The 16128-nt window shown below is 40.5% G+C and overlaps 1 protein-coding gene across 3 annotated transcripts in view; it reads left to right on the forward strand.

The window, feature by feature from the left end:
* The window catches only part of trpm7 (transient receptor potential cation channel, subfamily M, member 7), a 199448-nt gene that overhangs the window by 126810 nt on the left and 56510 nt on the right, over positions 1–16128 (forward strand). For all 3 annotated transcript variants that reach the window (XM_087981216.1, XM_087981215.1, XM_087981217.1), the window contains 5 exons: positions 5957–6112; positions 9423–9563; positions 11203–11331; positions 13474–13725; positions 14568–14742. In XM_087981216.1, the coding sequence (XP_087837342.1) occupies positions 5957–6112; positions 9423–9563; positions 11203–11331; positions 13474–13725; positions 14568–14742 (853 nt within the window). The remainder of the gene's footprint in view (positions 1–5956; positions 6113–9422; positions 9564–11202; positions 11332–13473; positions 13726–14567; positions 14743–16128) is intronic.

A 16128-nucleotide genomic window follows, 5' to 3' on the forward strand; every position in this document is an offset into this window, starting at 1 on the left:
GCTTCCGCCACTTCCTCTGGCAGCTCATTCAATGCACACACCACCGTCTGTGTGGAAAAAGTTGCCCCTTAGGTCTCTCTCATATCATTCCCCTCTCCCCCTAAACCTATGCCCTCTAGTTCTGAACTCTCCATGTTGGAGAAGATGCTGTTCTTGAATCTGTTAATTTGTGTGTTTAAGCTTTTGTATCTTCTGCCCAATGGAAGAGGTTGGCAAAGATTATAACTGGGGTAAGAAGGGTCTTTGATGATGGCTGCCTTGCTGAGGCAGCAAGAAGTATAGATGGAGTCAGTTGGTTTGCTTGATAATTGGGCTGTGTTCACAACTCTCTGTAGTTTCTTATGGTCCTGGGCAGAGCAGTTGTTGTACTATGCTGTGATGCACCACAGAAAGCATCCTATAAAGGTTGGTAAGTGTATATACGGACATGCCAAATTTCCTTATCATCCTGAAGAAGTAGAGACATTGTTGTGCTCCCTTCACCTCGCATCAACGTGGTGGACCAAGACAGATGGTAATATTCACTCCTAGAACTTGATGCTCTCAACCATCTCCAGCTCAGCTCCAAAAATGTACTTAGATGATGTGCCCTCCACTTTTTTTTCCATGAAGTCAATGATTAGCTCTTCCTTTACCACTGAGCGAGAGATTGTTATCTTTATATCATGCCATCAAGCATGCTCTCTCTTTCCTGTACTTTGTCTTGAATCTGTTTGATATCCGAGGTAAAAACAATGACTGCAGATGCTGGAAACCAGATTCTGGATCAGTGGTGCTGGAAGAGCACAGCAATTCAGGCAGCATCCGACGAGCAGCAAAATCGACGTTTCGGGCAAAAGCCCTTCATCAGGAATAATGTTTGATATCCGACCGATACTGATGGTGTTAGTCACCAGCGAACTTGTAGATAGAATTCTGAAGAAATTCACACAGTCATGAGTGCACAGTGAGTACAGTGAGGGGCTGAGTATGCAATCTTTTGTGGCGCCAGTGTTGAAAATTGTTAGGGAAGAGCTGCTACTGCCTGTACTCAGTAATTGATTGTGGTCTGTGTGTCAGGAAGCTGAGGATCCAGTTGCAGAGGGTGGATCATAGAGCTAGGTCTCAGAGTTTGGAGATAGTTTTGTTGGAATTATGGTGTTGTAGGTAGAGCTGTAGTCAATAAATAAGAGCCTGACATAGGCATCCTTGCTATTCAGATGTCCCAGGTATGTGTATAGGGCCAGGTAGATGGCATCTGCTGTGGACCAGTTGTGACAGGCGAATTGCAGTGGATCAAGGCAGGTTGGTAGGCCAAAGTTAATTTGAGCCATGGTTAACCTCTTGAAGCACTTGATAATTATGTAGGTCAAAACCACCAGACAGTAATCATTGAGGCGTGCTGCGTGAGTTTTCTTTTGTATCGGGATGATGGTGGTCGTCTTGTAGCAGCTGAGGACTTCAGATCATAGTAAGGAAAGCTTAAAGATGTCAACAAATACACCTGCCAGCTTGTACGCCCAGGATCTGAGTGCACAGCCAGGGACTCCCTCTGGGTTGGTTGCTTTCCGTGGGTACACTCAGGCTGATCTGATGTCTGCAGCAGTGACTGAGGGAATAGGTGGATCTAAGGCTGTTGGAGCAGGCAACACTGTTTCACTGACCTTATATTTGAAATGAGTGTAAAGTGCATTGAGCACAACAGTGAGGGATGTATTTTTGTCTGCTATTCTATTCTGCTTTGCTTTGTAACCTATTATGTCGTATAGGCCTTGCCACAAATCACATTGGTTGGAGTGTCAGTCAGTGGTGATGAGGAATTTACAGGAGCTAGGGGGTATGATGGAGTTATATGAAGGGATAAAAATACCATAGATACAGTCAGGTAGATGGGTTACTTTCAGGAAAGGTGGGAGGGATAGGCAGGTGGTGCAAGAGTCTCCTGACACTATCCCCATCTCAAACAAGTATGCCGTTTTGGAAAATATAGGGGGTGATGGACTCTTAGGGGAATGTAGTATGAATAGTCAAGTTTCTGGTATCGAGACTAGCTCTAATGTAACAAGGGGTGCATCAGAGTCCAAGTGATCAACTGTGGTAGGGGACTTTCTCTAGTCAGAGGCGCAGACAGACATTTCTGCATCTGTCTGACAGCAAGAAGTCAGAATGGTGTGTTGCCTCCCTGGTGTCAGGATCAAGAATATCTCAGAGTGCAGAGTATTCTCAAAGGAATGTGGGACTAGCAGGCGGTTGATGTACACATTGGAACTAATGACATAGGAAAGAAAAAGAATGAAATTCTGAAGGGAGAATATAGGAAGTTAGGCAGGAATTTAAAAAGGAGGTCCTCAAGGGTAGTAATATCTGGACTACTACCAGTGCCATGAGCTAGAGAGGGTAAGAATAGGAGAATAGCGCAGATGAATGCATGACTGAGAAGCTGGTGCAGGGGAGAAGGGTTCACATTTTTGGATCATTGGAGTCTCTTCTGGGGAAGAAGTGACCTGTACAGGAGGGGCACATTGCACCTTAATTGGAAGGGGAGTAATATACTGACATGGAGATTTGCTTGAGCTGCCCTGGAAGATTTAAACGAGTAAGGTGGGGAGGGGGGGAAACCCAGGGCGATACTGAGGAAGAAATCCGTCTGAGACTGGTACAGTTGGGAAAAGGAATGAGTCAAGCAGTCAGGGCATGCAGGAACAAAGCAGAGAACAAGGTAGGACTGATAAACAAAACTGCATTTATTTCAATGCCAGAGGCCGAACAGGGAAGGCAGATGAACTCAGGGCATGGTTAGGAACATGGGACTGGGATATCATAGCAATTACAGAAACATGGTTCAGGGATGGACAGGACTGGCAGTTTAATGTTGCAGGCAATAAATGATAGAAAGGAAGGCAAGAAAGGAGGGGGATTGGCATTTTTGATAAGGGATAGCATTACTACTGTACTTAGGGAGGATATACCTGGGAATACATACAAGGAAGTTATTTGGGTGGAACTGAGAAATAAGAATAGGATTATAACCACCCCCCAAACAAAAGCAGGAAATTGAGAAACAAATTTGCAAGGAGATTTCAGTTATCTATAAGAATAATAGGGTGGCTATGGGAGGGGATTTTAACTTTCCAAACATAGACTGTGACTGTCATAGTGTTAAGGGTTTAGATGGAGAGGAATTTGTTAAGTGTGTAGAAGACAATTTTCTGATTCAGTATGTGGATGTACCTACTAGAGAAGATGCAAAATTTGGCCTACTCTTGGGAAATAAGGTAGGGCAGGTGACTGAGATGTCAGTAGGGGAAGCACTTGGGGCCAGTGACCATAATTCCATTAGATTTAAAATAGTGATTGAAAAGGATAGACCAGATCTAACAGTTGAAGTTCTAAATTGGAGAAAGGCCAATTTTGACAGTATTAGGCAAGAACTTTGAAAAGCTGATTAGGGACAAATGTTTGCAGGTGAAGGATCGGCTGGAAAATGGGAAGCCTTCAGAAATGAGGTAATGAGAATCCAGAGAAAGTATGTTCCTGTTTGGGTGAAAGGAAAGGCTGGTAGGTGTAGGGAATGTTGGATGACTAAAGAAATTGAGGATTTGCTTAAGAAAAAGAAGGAAGCATATGTAATGTATAGACAGGATAAATCGAGTGAATCCTTAGATATAAAGGCAGCAGGAGTATACTTAAGAGGGAAATCAGGAGGGCAGAAAGGGGACATGAGATAGCTTTGACAAATAGAATTAAGGAGAATCCAAAAGGTTTTTAAAAAATATATTAAGGACAAAAGGGTAACTAGGGAGAGAATAGGGCCCCTCAAAGATCAGCAAGGCAGCCTTTGTGTGGAGCCGCAGAAAATGGGGGAGATACTAAACGAGTATTTTGCATCAGTATTTACTGTGACAAACGATATGGAAGATATAGAATATAAGGAAATAGATGGTGACATCTTGCAAAATTACAGAGGAGGAAGTGCTGGATTTCTTGAAATGCCTAAAAGTGGATAAGTCCCCAGGACTTGATCAGGTATACCCTAGAACTCTGTGGGAAGCTAGGGAAGTGATTGCTGGGCTTCTTGCTGAGATATTTGTACCATCGATAGTCACAGGTGAGGTGCCGGAAGACTGGAGGTTGGCTCATGTGGTACCACTGTTTAAGAAGGGTGGTAAGGACAAGTCAGGGAACTTTAGACCAGTGAGCCTAACGTTGGTGGTGGGCAGGTTGTTGGAGGGAATCCTGAGGGGCAGGATGTGCATGTATTTGGAAAGGCAAGGACTGATTAGGGATAGTCAACATGACTTTGTGCATGGGAATTCATGTCTCACAAACTTGATTGAGTTTTTTGAAGAAGTAACAAAGAGGATTGATGAGGGCAGAGCGGTAGATGTGATCTATATGGACTTCAGTAAGGCATTGGACAAGGTTCCCCATGGGAGACTGGTTAGATCTCCTGGAATACAGGGAGAACTAGCCATTTGGATACAGAACTGGCATGAAGATAGAAGGTGGTGGTGCTGGAGGGTTGTTTTTCAGACTGGAGGCCTGTGACCAGTGGTGTGCCACAAGCTTCGATGCTGGGTCCACTGCTTTTTGTAATTTATATAAATGATTTGGATTTGAACGTAAGCGGTATGATTATTAAGTTTGCAGATGACACTAAAACTGTAGATGTAGTGGACAGCAAAGGAGGTTACCTCAGACTACAACAGGATATGGGTGAGATGGGCCAATGGGCTAAGGAATGGGAAGGTAGAGTTTAATTTAGATAAATGTGACGTGCTGCATTTTGGAAAGGAATATCAGGACAGGACTTATCCACTTCATGTCCTGAGGAGTGTTGCTAAATGCAGAGACCTTGGAGTGCAGGTTCATAGCTCCTTGAAAGTAGAGTCGCAGGTAAATAGGATAGTAAAGGTGGCGTTTGGTGTGTTTTCCTTCGTTGGTTGGAGCATTGAGTACAGAAGTTGAGAGATCATGTTGCAACTGTACAGGACATTGGTTAGGCCACTTTTGGAATATTGTGTACAATTCTGTTCTTCCTATTGGAAGGATGTGAAACTTGCAAGGTTCAGAAAAGATTTACAAGGATGTTGCCAGGGTTGGAGTTTTTGAGCTGTAGGCTGGGGTGGGTGAGGGGGTGACCATACCAAGATTCATAAAATCATGAAGGGCATGGATAGGATAAATAGACAAGGTCTTTTCCCTGGGGTGGACGAGTCCAGAATAATGGGCATAGATTTAGAGTGAGAGGGGAAAGATTTAAAAGGGACCTAAGGGGCAACTTTTTCACGCAGAGGATGGTGCGTGTATGGAATGAGCTGCCAGAGGAAGTGGTGGAGGCTGCATTTAAAAGGCATCTGGATGGGTATATGATAAGGAAGAGTTTAGAGGGATATGGCAAATGGGACAAGATTAATTAATATCTGGTCAACTGGATGAGTTGGACTGAAGGATTTGTTTCCATTCTGTATGACTCTATGATTCTGTATGGTTAGTTGGGGTCCCTAGCTTAGTCTGGTATTGCCTCTTGGCATCTCTAATGGTGATCATATCTGGATTTCCTGTAATGGCCACGGTTATTGGACTTGGTCTTAAGTAGGCAGTGGGTCTTCCTGTTCATCCATGGTTTCATCCAGTTGGAGAACCTTCAGATTAACTTCTAAGCAGGTATTAAGTGTAGTTAATCTGAAGTTGTTTAACGTGAGAACAATTTCAAGCAGATGGAGGAAGGTGAGAGAAATGGAACCTGGTTCGGCCTCTGTTCAGGAAAGAAGTGGGAATTATTTTATACCATTCTAGTATGGAATGGGGGTGTTGAGGGAATGTAGTGAAAAGGAGATGATTGGGGCCAGGAAGCTGGAACTTCAGTGGTCTCCTTTTGTTTGAGAGCAACTAAGATCAGGACAAATTTCACAGAAAATTGTTTGAAGTATCCAACCATGTTGAAATTGACTCAATGCATTTATTTTTTGCTCAGGTTATTCTTAGTATTCTGTTCCCTCCTGCTATTCTCATGCTGGAATTTAAAACTAAGGCTGAAATGTCTCATATTCCTCAAACTGAAGATGCTCATCAAATGAACATGGAAGACAGTGAACATAATTTTCAGAGCCCAACTGATCAAATCTCAATGGTAAGATTGCTTCTAATAGAGCCCATAAGAATAAACTATACATGATGATACTGAACTCTTAAAGGGAGAGGCGATGCTGGAGTGATTATGTCACCTTACCTAGTAATCTAAAACCTCAGGCTAATGGAATAAGATGTGGATTCTCATCTTAGCCAGGCAGATTGTGAAATTTGAATGTGATGACAATCTGGTGTAAAAAGGTATTCTAATAATGACCATGAAACCATTGTCATAAAAATCCATAATATTTACTAATGTCCTTGAGGGAACAAAATCTGTTGTCCTTGCCTGGTCTGGCCTACGTGTGACTCCAGACCCACTGCAATTTGGTTGACTCTTAACTACTTTTCAGGCAATTACAGGTGGGTAGTAAATGATGACCTATCTAGCCATGCCCACATTTCATGAACTAATTCTTGGGGAGTCCCAATGCACTGACTATGTAGTAATTTCCCAGTAATTTAATCTTCAGGTGGCCAATTACCCAGAACCCTCCGAAAATGTTCCCAAGTTATTGTTAGTGTTGGAGATATCAGAGGGTTCAGGCGCCCTGTGTTAATATATTTCTGAGGAACATTACAGGATTAAAAGCTACTCTTACTCTTGGTAAAATAGTAAATGGACCCCCTACGTCTAACCCACCCCTCTCACCCACTTACCTTAAAACCTTGATTCTGTCAAAGTGGGTATGGGACATTTACACTTTTTATTTTGCTGGAATATGACAGGTACTTACTACAAGAAGGGGCTGTGTTTTCTGTGACAGTGCTGTCTGCATGTTTTGTATGGTTGCATCTGTTGTGATTAATTCTGCATTGAGCATAGGCCAAAAGTAAGTGAATCACATTCTTAACTGATCTGAGTTGGAAATAGGGATTCTGACCCAGACGGAAATTTACAGGCAACATTGTAGTCTGCGAACTGTTGGTGAAAATAGTTAACCAATTAACCAAAAATAAATAACAACAGAAATTGCTGGCAATGTTTATACAGAAACTGTACTAATGCTTCAAATCAATGATCTCTCATCGGAGCTTCATTTTTGCAACTTTCATTTCAGAGAACGCTGTCTGAAAATTACTTGTAAAATCTAATCAACTTGACAGGGCACCACAGGGAGCAAAATGCACTGTTTAATTTTTGATGCTGCAAGTGTACCAAATAGGATTTTCTTCTGTTTGAGTCAGCGTTGAACAATTTATAGGTTGTTCTGACATAACGCATGTTTCATCGGTGCAAATTGACTATAACGTGATTGACGAACTGTGGATGCTGTTTGGATAATGCAAACTTCCTATTGAACGGCTATAGCGATTTTCTATAGTAGTTTTCTACTGCACAATTTTCTCTAGTGGTTTTCCATAGTGCAGTTTCTTATTGTGTGAGGTTGCAGATGAACGTAACTGTCACCTTATACCAGAGCTTGCTGTATTTGACTGCTTGCTTTCCTTTCCTATACCATATTTCTGTCTCAGTTCTTAGGTGACTGTGTCTCAGAATTACTCAGTGTACCAACAAAACAATTAGTCTTTCTGGATCCTGAGGACACTTGACAGAGGGAGTGCTGGGAGGATGTTTACCCTTGTAGGAGAGAGTTTAAATATAAGGGATCTCCTATTTAAGACAGAGTTGAGTGAGTCAGATTTTTTTCCCCCAGAGTGCAGTGCAGACAGGGTCAGACTGAGTTGGATTGACGCTTAACTGACAAGGGAGGCAAAGGTATCTGTGGGGCATACAGAAAGTTGAGGCCACAGTGAAGTCGGCCTTTACCTGCTGAAATGGTGGAACAGGCTTGAGGGGCTGAATGGCCTTCTAACTCTTTTCGTCATATAGAGTTTAACTCTGAAGTCTCTGATCTGGCAGTAAATTTTGGATGTACATATAACATTACATACTCAAACAACTATCAGAACAATCTGGTTTAAATGCTAAATATCCATTATTGTGGTCTTCTCATTCCTAAAAGTTTCATCCTTTTACTGGCCTCTTTCATGTAGGGTCCTAACTTTTTCTGCTCTTTGTACAGTTTATGCCTGTTATTTTCCATGAGCTCAGTATTGCAACTTTGTTACTGTGTATGTCACCACTCATTAATTTGTACTATTCATTGTGTTCTCTCAGGAAGACCTTGCACTGATCACTTCAATCCCTAGCTATAATCTTAAATTACACTGGCACAAGATAATGTTCCATTTTTGATCAACCTTTACAATTATGTATTTGTTTTCCAATGAATAACTGAACTGACTTTGAAAAGCGTGTTTTCTGTGCAGCATCCACCTTCAAAGATTAGATACTTGAGAACAGTGAGATCTGTACTTGCAGTTTGACTGTACTATGACGGGAAAAAGATGTTTGAAAGGGTCAAGTTGAAACAAGAGAATGAAAATGAAATATCTGGGTCATTGGGAAAATAAAAATTAAGAATGTGATCTTAAAGCACATGTTTCAGAAAAAGGAAAATTAAGTTCTGTATATGTTTGTAAAGCCATAAACAATTACATAGTTCAGTCTGGTTGGTTGGTGGAACAGTGACTGTATTTTTTCTTACCATTTCAAACCCAAAATAGTAAAACGAGACAACTGTATTTGGTTCCTTATAATGCAAAGCACCTGCTTTGGGGAGTTGACGTCAAAGTGGTGTCTGATTTCTCTGATCCCCTATATAAGTTTTTGCCTACCAGATAAGGTAGTGTTTTCAACCCTGTTTCCTCCAAAGAAACCTGCTCAAACTTGATTTCTGCAATAGGATCAGTCATTCTACACAAATCTACATGGCATTGCTGGCCTCCTGAGCTCCACATTATTGTGAGTGAATATAGGTAAATCAATGTAAACTAAGGTGTAAGTGTTTGATTGGGAAGGGTGAAAGTGTTGGGGTTAGTAATGTACAAGGTCTGTTTATGATTGGGATCTGTACTCCATTCATATGTTTGTAAGTTACAGCAGAAATGATAGGCATTTTATCACCTACACAAGATAAATATAGAATTTTATGAAACTATATTATCCTGGACTACCTTAATCTGTAAAATACAAATTAACTTGTTAAACTGTTCAGATCAGCAGTTTTTAATATCTGAAGCAATAATCGCACTTTATGCATGTCATTGTGTTTTCAAGAAATGGGACACGCTTCTGACACTGTCCATGGTCACACTTAATGATAAAATTGTTCTCCCATACTTTATCTTTTCATAATACCTTCTGCATCTCCTAGAATCTAAGGCTCATGTTATGTTCTCTGTATACTGGACCAACTTGTCTTGCAGCATAATTCTGGAACTTTATTCTGCTTGATATTACACAGGAAGTCTTCAAAGAAGAAGGAATCTATGACCATGAAGTGAAACATGAGGATACAGTTCACATTAAACCAAGGAGGCTGCCTCTTACTAGAAAATTTTACTCTTTCTACCATGCACCCATTGCAAAGTTTTGGTTTAACACAGTAAGTGAGTAAAGCAAAAGAAGCAATATACCTGACCTGTCTTAATAGAGTTCGATGAAGAAATTAAAGCTGTTTATCTCAAAGCCCTCCTTAATTGACTTGGGTTATACACGTACAGCTATTTTAACCTTAGGAAGCTGGAACCAAGCTTCAACTATCACAGTTATTGATGTGAAAAGTGGCTTTGAGAGAAGAGCTGGTCTCAAAAATAAAAGGGATGCTGGCTGATGTCTTGAGTTTGAAATGTGTTTCAACATCATAGGACCTGGATATGAATCCAAATCCAACAAAGTCCTCTGAATTGCCTCTGTCTTATGCAAGTTTATTCTAGGTAACCATCTTTGTTTGAAACGTTGAATCCAAAATGCAAAATAAGAGTTCTAGGACATAATGTTGGTACCTGTTAAGAGATACCTGAAGGTGATTGATTCATGAAACAGAAGTAGGATAAGTAAATTTGCCATATCTATTGAGAAAAGTTTATGAACCATGAAGGAGTGATTAAGTGAGGATTTGAGCATGATGGTCTCTTTATTCTGCTCAAACAACCATAAAAGGGGAATATGAGAATTAGTGTTGGTAAGGACTGCACTTCTGTTATATACTGTCTGATTGTATTACTCGAAGTTTTCTGTACCCAAAGGATCTGACCATTTTCCAGCAGGACTTCTAATCCTTGCTGAAGCAGCAATACATCAATGCAGCCCTTCCAGGGTGTATCCAGCAATCATAGAAGAGTAAAAAGAGAGGATGTGCACCTTTTTTGCTGCAGCAGCTGCTGTATTCCCATAGCTCCAGGTCATTTGGTGCATAGGTTAATGAAACACTGAGTGGCTGCTCGAGGGAGGGTGTGGGGCTGGCTGGAGTCATTGTGGGAAGATGAGGTAGTGCAGTTTGGTCAAGCTGAGGATTTGGGGAAGTGTGAGGTACTCTGTTTGGGTTGGGGGGACAGTGGTTCATTTGGGTCAGTTATGATTGTTGTGGTGCTTTATACAGTTGCAATGACTAACCACTGAGTTAGACCAGGTATTAACCAGCTTTAAGTTTCCTGGATAAGTATGTGAATAAATACCACTTTGCTGGTCCAGGTCGTATGAAGAGTCACAAATAGCAGAAACCAGCCCATTGAAAATTTCAACTTGGGCAATTTCAGCGAATGTGCTTATGTCAGAATTTGTGCAGTGTCAGGTGGGCATATCCCAATTTACATCAAATCTTACGATGATCAGGATACAAAATGTTTGGGCTGTTGGCTTCAATTTAATTATTATATTTGCATTGATTAGGGAGCAAAAGATCACTGCTGTGACCTAAAGTACATGACTGCAATCAAATTCCATTTGTAATTCCTTTTTATGAAAGTGAATGTTCATCACTTGGTAGTTGAGGATAAAAATACTTAAGGCAAGATTTATTGAAATGTTCCTCTTTGACAATGGAAAGTAGTACGCATTGTCTCACAAAGATTAACTAAGAAACCTTGAGAGATGAAACTAAAAGTAAAGGTTCTCAGCATAAAGCTTCACTCTTTACTACGGTAATACTACAACTGAAGAGTCAAGTACTGAAGAATGAGGATCTGTCACTATTCAAAACTTTGAAGTCATTAATCTCTTTCTCTAAAATTGAATCTTTGCAGTTGGCGTATTTGGGATTTCTCATGCTGTACACCTATGTTGTTCTGGTGGAAATGGAGAATTTACCATCAGTGCAAGAATGGATTGTGATTTCCTTCATTTTTACCTTAGCCATCGAGAAAATTAGAGAGGTGAGGATGATTCTTTTAAAAATCAACCTGGAATTGTCACAGCTTAATAATGTGCACAATCAACAAAGTGTTGTGTACTGTTTTTAAAAAATCATTTGGTCAAGGAGCCTGTTGTCTGTCCAGTTCTCACAATAGCTCTTTGAACTTCACTGATTACCCAGTCAGGCTGAATGCATTAGTTAGCATCTTGGTGCTCTTTTAAAATTTGACCTGTTTCTATTCAGATCTAGTCTAGTGCTAAGACCACCGTACTGCATCATTGCCCCTACCTTGTTGAGTTGCTGTCTCTGATACTGACTCCCTCATTGCCTGAAACCTTTGCCTAACAAGTCCTAATCACTCATCTCCTTATCCTCCCATACATTTTCTTGTTCACTTCCCCTCAAGTCAATTCTTGCTCTCTCTATTTATTGTGGGTTTCACTGACTAGGCCAGCATTTATCATCCATTCTTAATTGCCCTTGAGAAGGTGATGTTGACCTATCTTGAACCACTGCAGTCCACCTGTTACTGGCATGTCCACAGACCTTTCAGAATGCAGAGATGGTGAGGAACAACCAAGTTATTTCCACGTATGGAAGGTGAATGACTTGGAAGAGACTTTGAGGGTGTGAATCAGCTGCCCTTGTCATTCCAATTAGTACAGGATGCAGGTTTGGAAGTTGCTGTTGGAGGAACCTTGATGAGTTGTTACAGTGCACACTGTTGATAGGACAAACTGCTACCACTTGGAGGGGTAGTGGAGGGAGTGAATGTTGAAAATGTTGGGTGTGATAGTCATGTGGGTTGCTTGGTTCTGGATGGTTTTAAGCTTGTGTGTTGCTGAAGCTGAACTCATCCAAGCAAGTGGAGAGTATTTCATCACAGTCCTGATATTGTATATTGTGGATGGACTTGGGGGAATCAGGAGGTGAGTTACTCGCTGCAAGATTCCTAGCCTGTGACTTGAAAGTTTTAGCCACAGTACTCACATAGCTGCTCCAGTTCAGTTTCTGCTCAATGGTAACTTTCATGACATTGTTTTGGGAGATTCAGTGATGCTAAGGCCGTTGAATGTCAAGGGACAATGTTTGAATTCTCTTATTTTCAATATGGTCATTGCCTAGCATGTATCAGTCCAAGCTTAGATGCTGTCCAACAGGAAGGTCACAGAAGCCGCTGAAGATAGTTGGACCTCAGGCACTGCACTGAGGATCTCCTTTACTGAGGTCGTGGAACTGAGATAACTGACCTCCAACAAAGCACTCCCATCATCTTTTGTACTAGGTGACTCTAGCCAGTGGAGACCCCCCTCTCCAGTTTTGCTAGGTTTCCTCATTACCACACACTATGAAAGCTCACTTCATCGGTGGAGTTAGGCTCTTCTGTGCTTCTTTGAACCTGTAATGAGTTGAGAGTGTGGTGCTGGAAAAGCACAGTAGGTCAGGCAGCATCTGAGGAGCAGGAGAATCGACATTTCGGGCATAAGCCCTTCGTCAGGAAGAGCTTTTGCCCAAAATGTCTCGATTCTTCTGCTCCTCGGATGCTGCCTGACCTGCTTTGCTTTTCCAGCACCACACTGTCGATTCTGATCTCCAGCATCAGCAGTCCTCACTTTCATCTGAACCTGTAAAAGAGTTGAGTGGGTCTGGTAGATCCAAAATTGAGCGTTGGTGAGCAGGTTATTATTATGTACAGCTCGATAGCACTGTGGATGACACTTTCCATCACAGTGCTACCTATCTGTTATTTCTCCTTATCTTTTATAGGACATTTTCCCAGGCAGAGCCAATGCCCATCACCCTGGCACTGGCTTATTCGTTTTGCCCATTATCATGAGGAACTGATCAATATACTGCTGTTCCTTGATCCTCAAAGTCACTTCCTAGGTCACTTTCCATGCCATCAAAAGTACTCTTTTGAAAACTTGGTTTGTTTACCACTTTTATCCATGTTTCCCTGCATTCCTCCCCCAGTCTCTTTCATGGATTTTGGTCCATTGCTCCTTAAGGAGTAATATTTTGGTATTTCACACTGCATGAATTAATTGATCATTTGTGTTCATTAGAAGTTTTCAGGTATATGATAGCCTTGTGTCATAATCTGTTGGATTTTGATTCATTGATGCAATTGTTATCATTTTGTTAATTTTTGTTTATCTAGATCTTTATGTCAGAAGCTGGAAAGATAAGTCAGAAGATCAAAGTTTATTTCAGTGACTATTTCAACATCACTGACACGCTCGCAATTGTCTTGTTTTTTGTTGGTTTGGGGCTAAGATTTGGAACTGAGCAAGTGATGACTGCTGGGCGGATAATGTACTGCCTCAATATTATATTTTGGTATGTGCGACTTTTGGATTTCCTAGCCGTCAATCAGCATGCAGGGCCATATGTCACAATGATAGGTAAAATGGTAAGTGAATCACCTGGAAACTTTAATGATTCGTTTTGTATTTTTGTCTTTCAAATGTGAAGATGAGTTCTATTGTAATTATTCTTTATAATGCAACAAAGATGTTCATGTTATGTGATATTGGATTTTAACAGATTTGTTGTATTCTAATAATTAAAATATTGCTGTGGATCATTTTACTGTAAGATATGGAGAGCCAATACTATATTGGAGTGTATTTTCACAAACCTTAAGAGTCTTGGAGATCTGTGCTAGCATTGCAACAGTTGCTTTTTAATTTTACATTGATTGCAAGAGTCGCAGGTAAGTTCTAGAACTTGACTGAGAGAAAGGCTTGCAATCCTAAATTATATCTTTTTGAAATTTGAACTTTACAATTCGCTGAAATAATTCACTTTTTTTAACTTGAAGACCTCGTCTCATTTAATGGGACATATGCCACAAGAGTAGTTAGATATTTGTCATTCCCCAAAGTGAAATTGCCACCTTCAATCCTTCCTTAGTGTAGGAAGGTATCGACTGTAATGGAGAGAGAAAAGACAGAGGAAAGTTACATGTGCAGTTGCTGATTAGAAAATGGCACCAAAGATGATCCTGAGTGGCCCTGGATGCAAGAACATCAAAAAGAGGAGAACCAAAGTTTATACTAAAATAAACTTTAATATTAAATTAAAATAAAAACTCAAGTTAATTACATTTTTTACAGAAGAATTTTATATTACATGCACCTTTTAGTGATTGGTATCATTCAGCATTTTTGCAATGCAATAGCATCAGTTACCATTACTATGCTTTTGCACAATTATTTTGAACTTTGAATTTTTTAATCTCTTGAATTCTAGGTGGCAAACATGTTTTATATCGTGGTTATTATGGCAGTGGTCTTACTCAGCTTTGGTGTTCCAAGGAAAGCAATCCTTTACCCAGCCGAGTCTGCATCCTGGGAACTAGCTAAAGATATAGTCTTCCAGCCTTATTGGATGATATATGGTGAAGTATATGCATATGAAATTGATCGTAAGTAACCTTTTGACAATATCTGAATACCTGGAAATGTGCAGGAATAATCTCCATCTTCAAAATTCTCCACTCAGTGTAACTTGTCCTAAAAGAAATAATGGAGGCAACATGCCAAGCAGGTGTATCAGGATATGGTGATACCATAGATGCTTCATGCCAAAGATAGTCTCATATTGTTGGGTCTTGTAAAGCCCCAAGAACAAGGATCATTGAGTCTGCTAATTTACTCTCCGCTAACTTGTCTTTGATCCTTCCAGTCAACCTCTTATTGCCAACAAATTGGCACAAAGTGTGAAATCTCTTCTTAGGTGTGCGTTAATGTAACATTCAATAAACATGCTCTCCAGGGTTGTGTACATTTCTCAGCAAACTGATGATGACTTGAGATAAATAATATCAACAACTTAATTAAAAGATAGTCATTACACATTCTCCTAGGCCAGGAATGTGAACCTGATGGTAAACTGCTGCTTGGAAGATTCAGTTCTAAGTAACAATGAAAAATAATTCTAGAGTGAGCAGAGTTTTAAAAAATGACCAAAGGCATTAGCATTCAAGGCAAAAGGACGCAAATAATAATTTTATGCTAGTTGTGCTTTTGCGGTTCAACCTTTTATGCTGATCCATGAAATTTCATACTTCAAAACAGTCCAGTATTTAATCTAAGGGTAATTAGGGGTAGCCCACATGAATGAAAAATGTAAGATGGTTCAAGACATCAAACTTTACAGGTTTTCTCAGAGTTAGTTCATTGTGTGCACAAAGAACAGCTGGTCTTTGTTTCCTGCAATATTCAAGCAAGGTGGATAATGAAGCAGTACTAATTTCACTGTCACTGAACATGTATCCAGGTGGTTCAGAGGACTTGGAACTTCTTCACCTCTGGACCCAATGCCTCAGGATGTGTATCTGTATGGACTAAGTTCACACAAACCTGGGAATGCATCTAGACAATCATATTATCACAAACTGTAGCGCAGCTTGCATTTGGGGCTGTACCACCATTCATCGGAAATCCTGGGTTGATGGCAGTCTCAGGCTTAATGCGCTTCATTCCCACCCCTGACATAGGGTATCCATCACTCAAGGACTTAGTCCAAAGCTTTCCACCTAAGAGTCTAAGTTCTCTGTCTAGTCCTTCTAAAAAAGGTTTAGAGATAAAAACTTCTGTTAATCTGATTTATTACACTGTTTAGACAGTCCCCTGAATGCTGGGTAATGTTCAGTATTATTTTGTCACCTAAAACTGTAATTGACCTCATCTCCGTAGTAAAGAATATAATGATGGTAAGAAGATGTATTCCTTGCAATTAGTTTTGAAGTGCACAATTATAAATCTCACAACAGTCCATATAGCCATTTGCCTCTCGAATTGTTTGAAAG

Source organism: Chiloscyllium plagiosum, unplaced genomic scaffold (assembly GCF_037043375.1).
Source record: "Chiloscyllium plagiosum isolate Xiang-an unplaced genomic scaffold, Cpla_swu_hap1 HiC_scaffold_39, whole genome shotgun sequence".
Lineage (NCBI taxonomy): Eukaryota > Metazoa > Chordata > Chondrichthyes > Orectolobiformes > Hemiscylliidae > Chiloscyllium > Chiloscyllium plagiosum.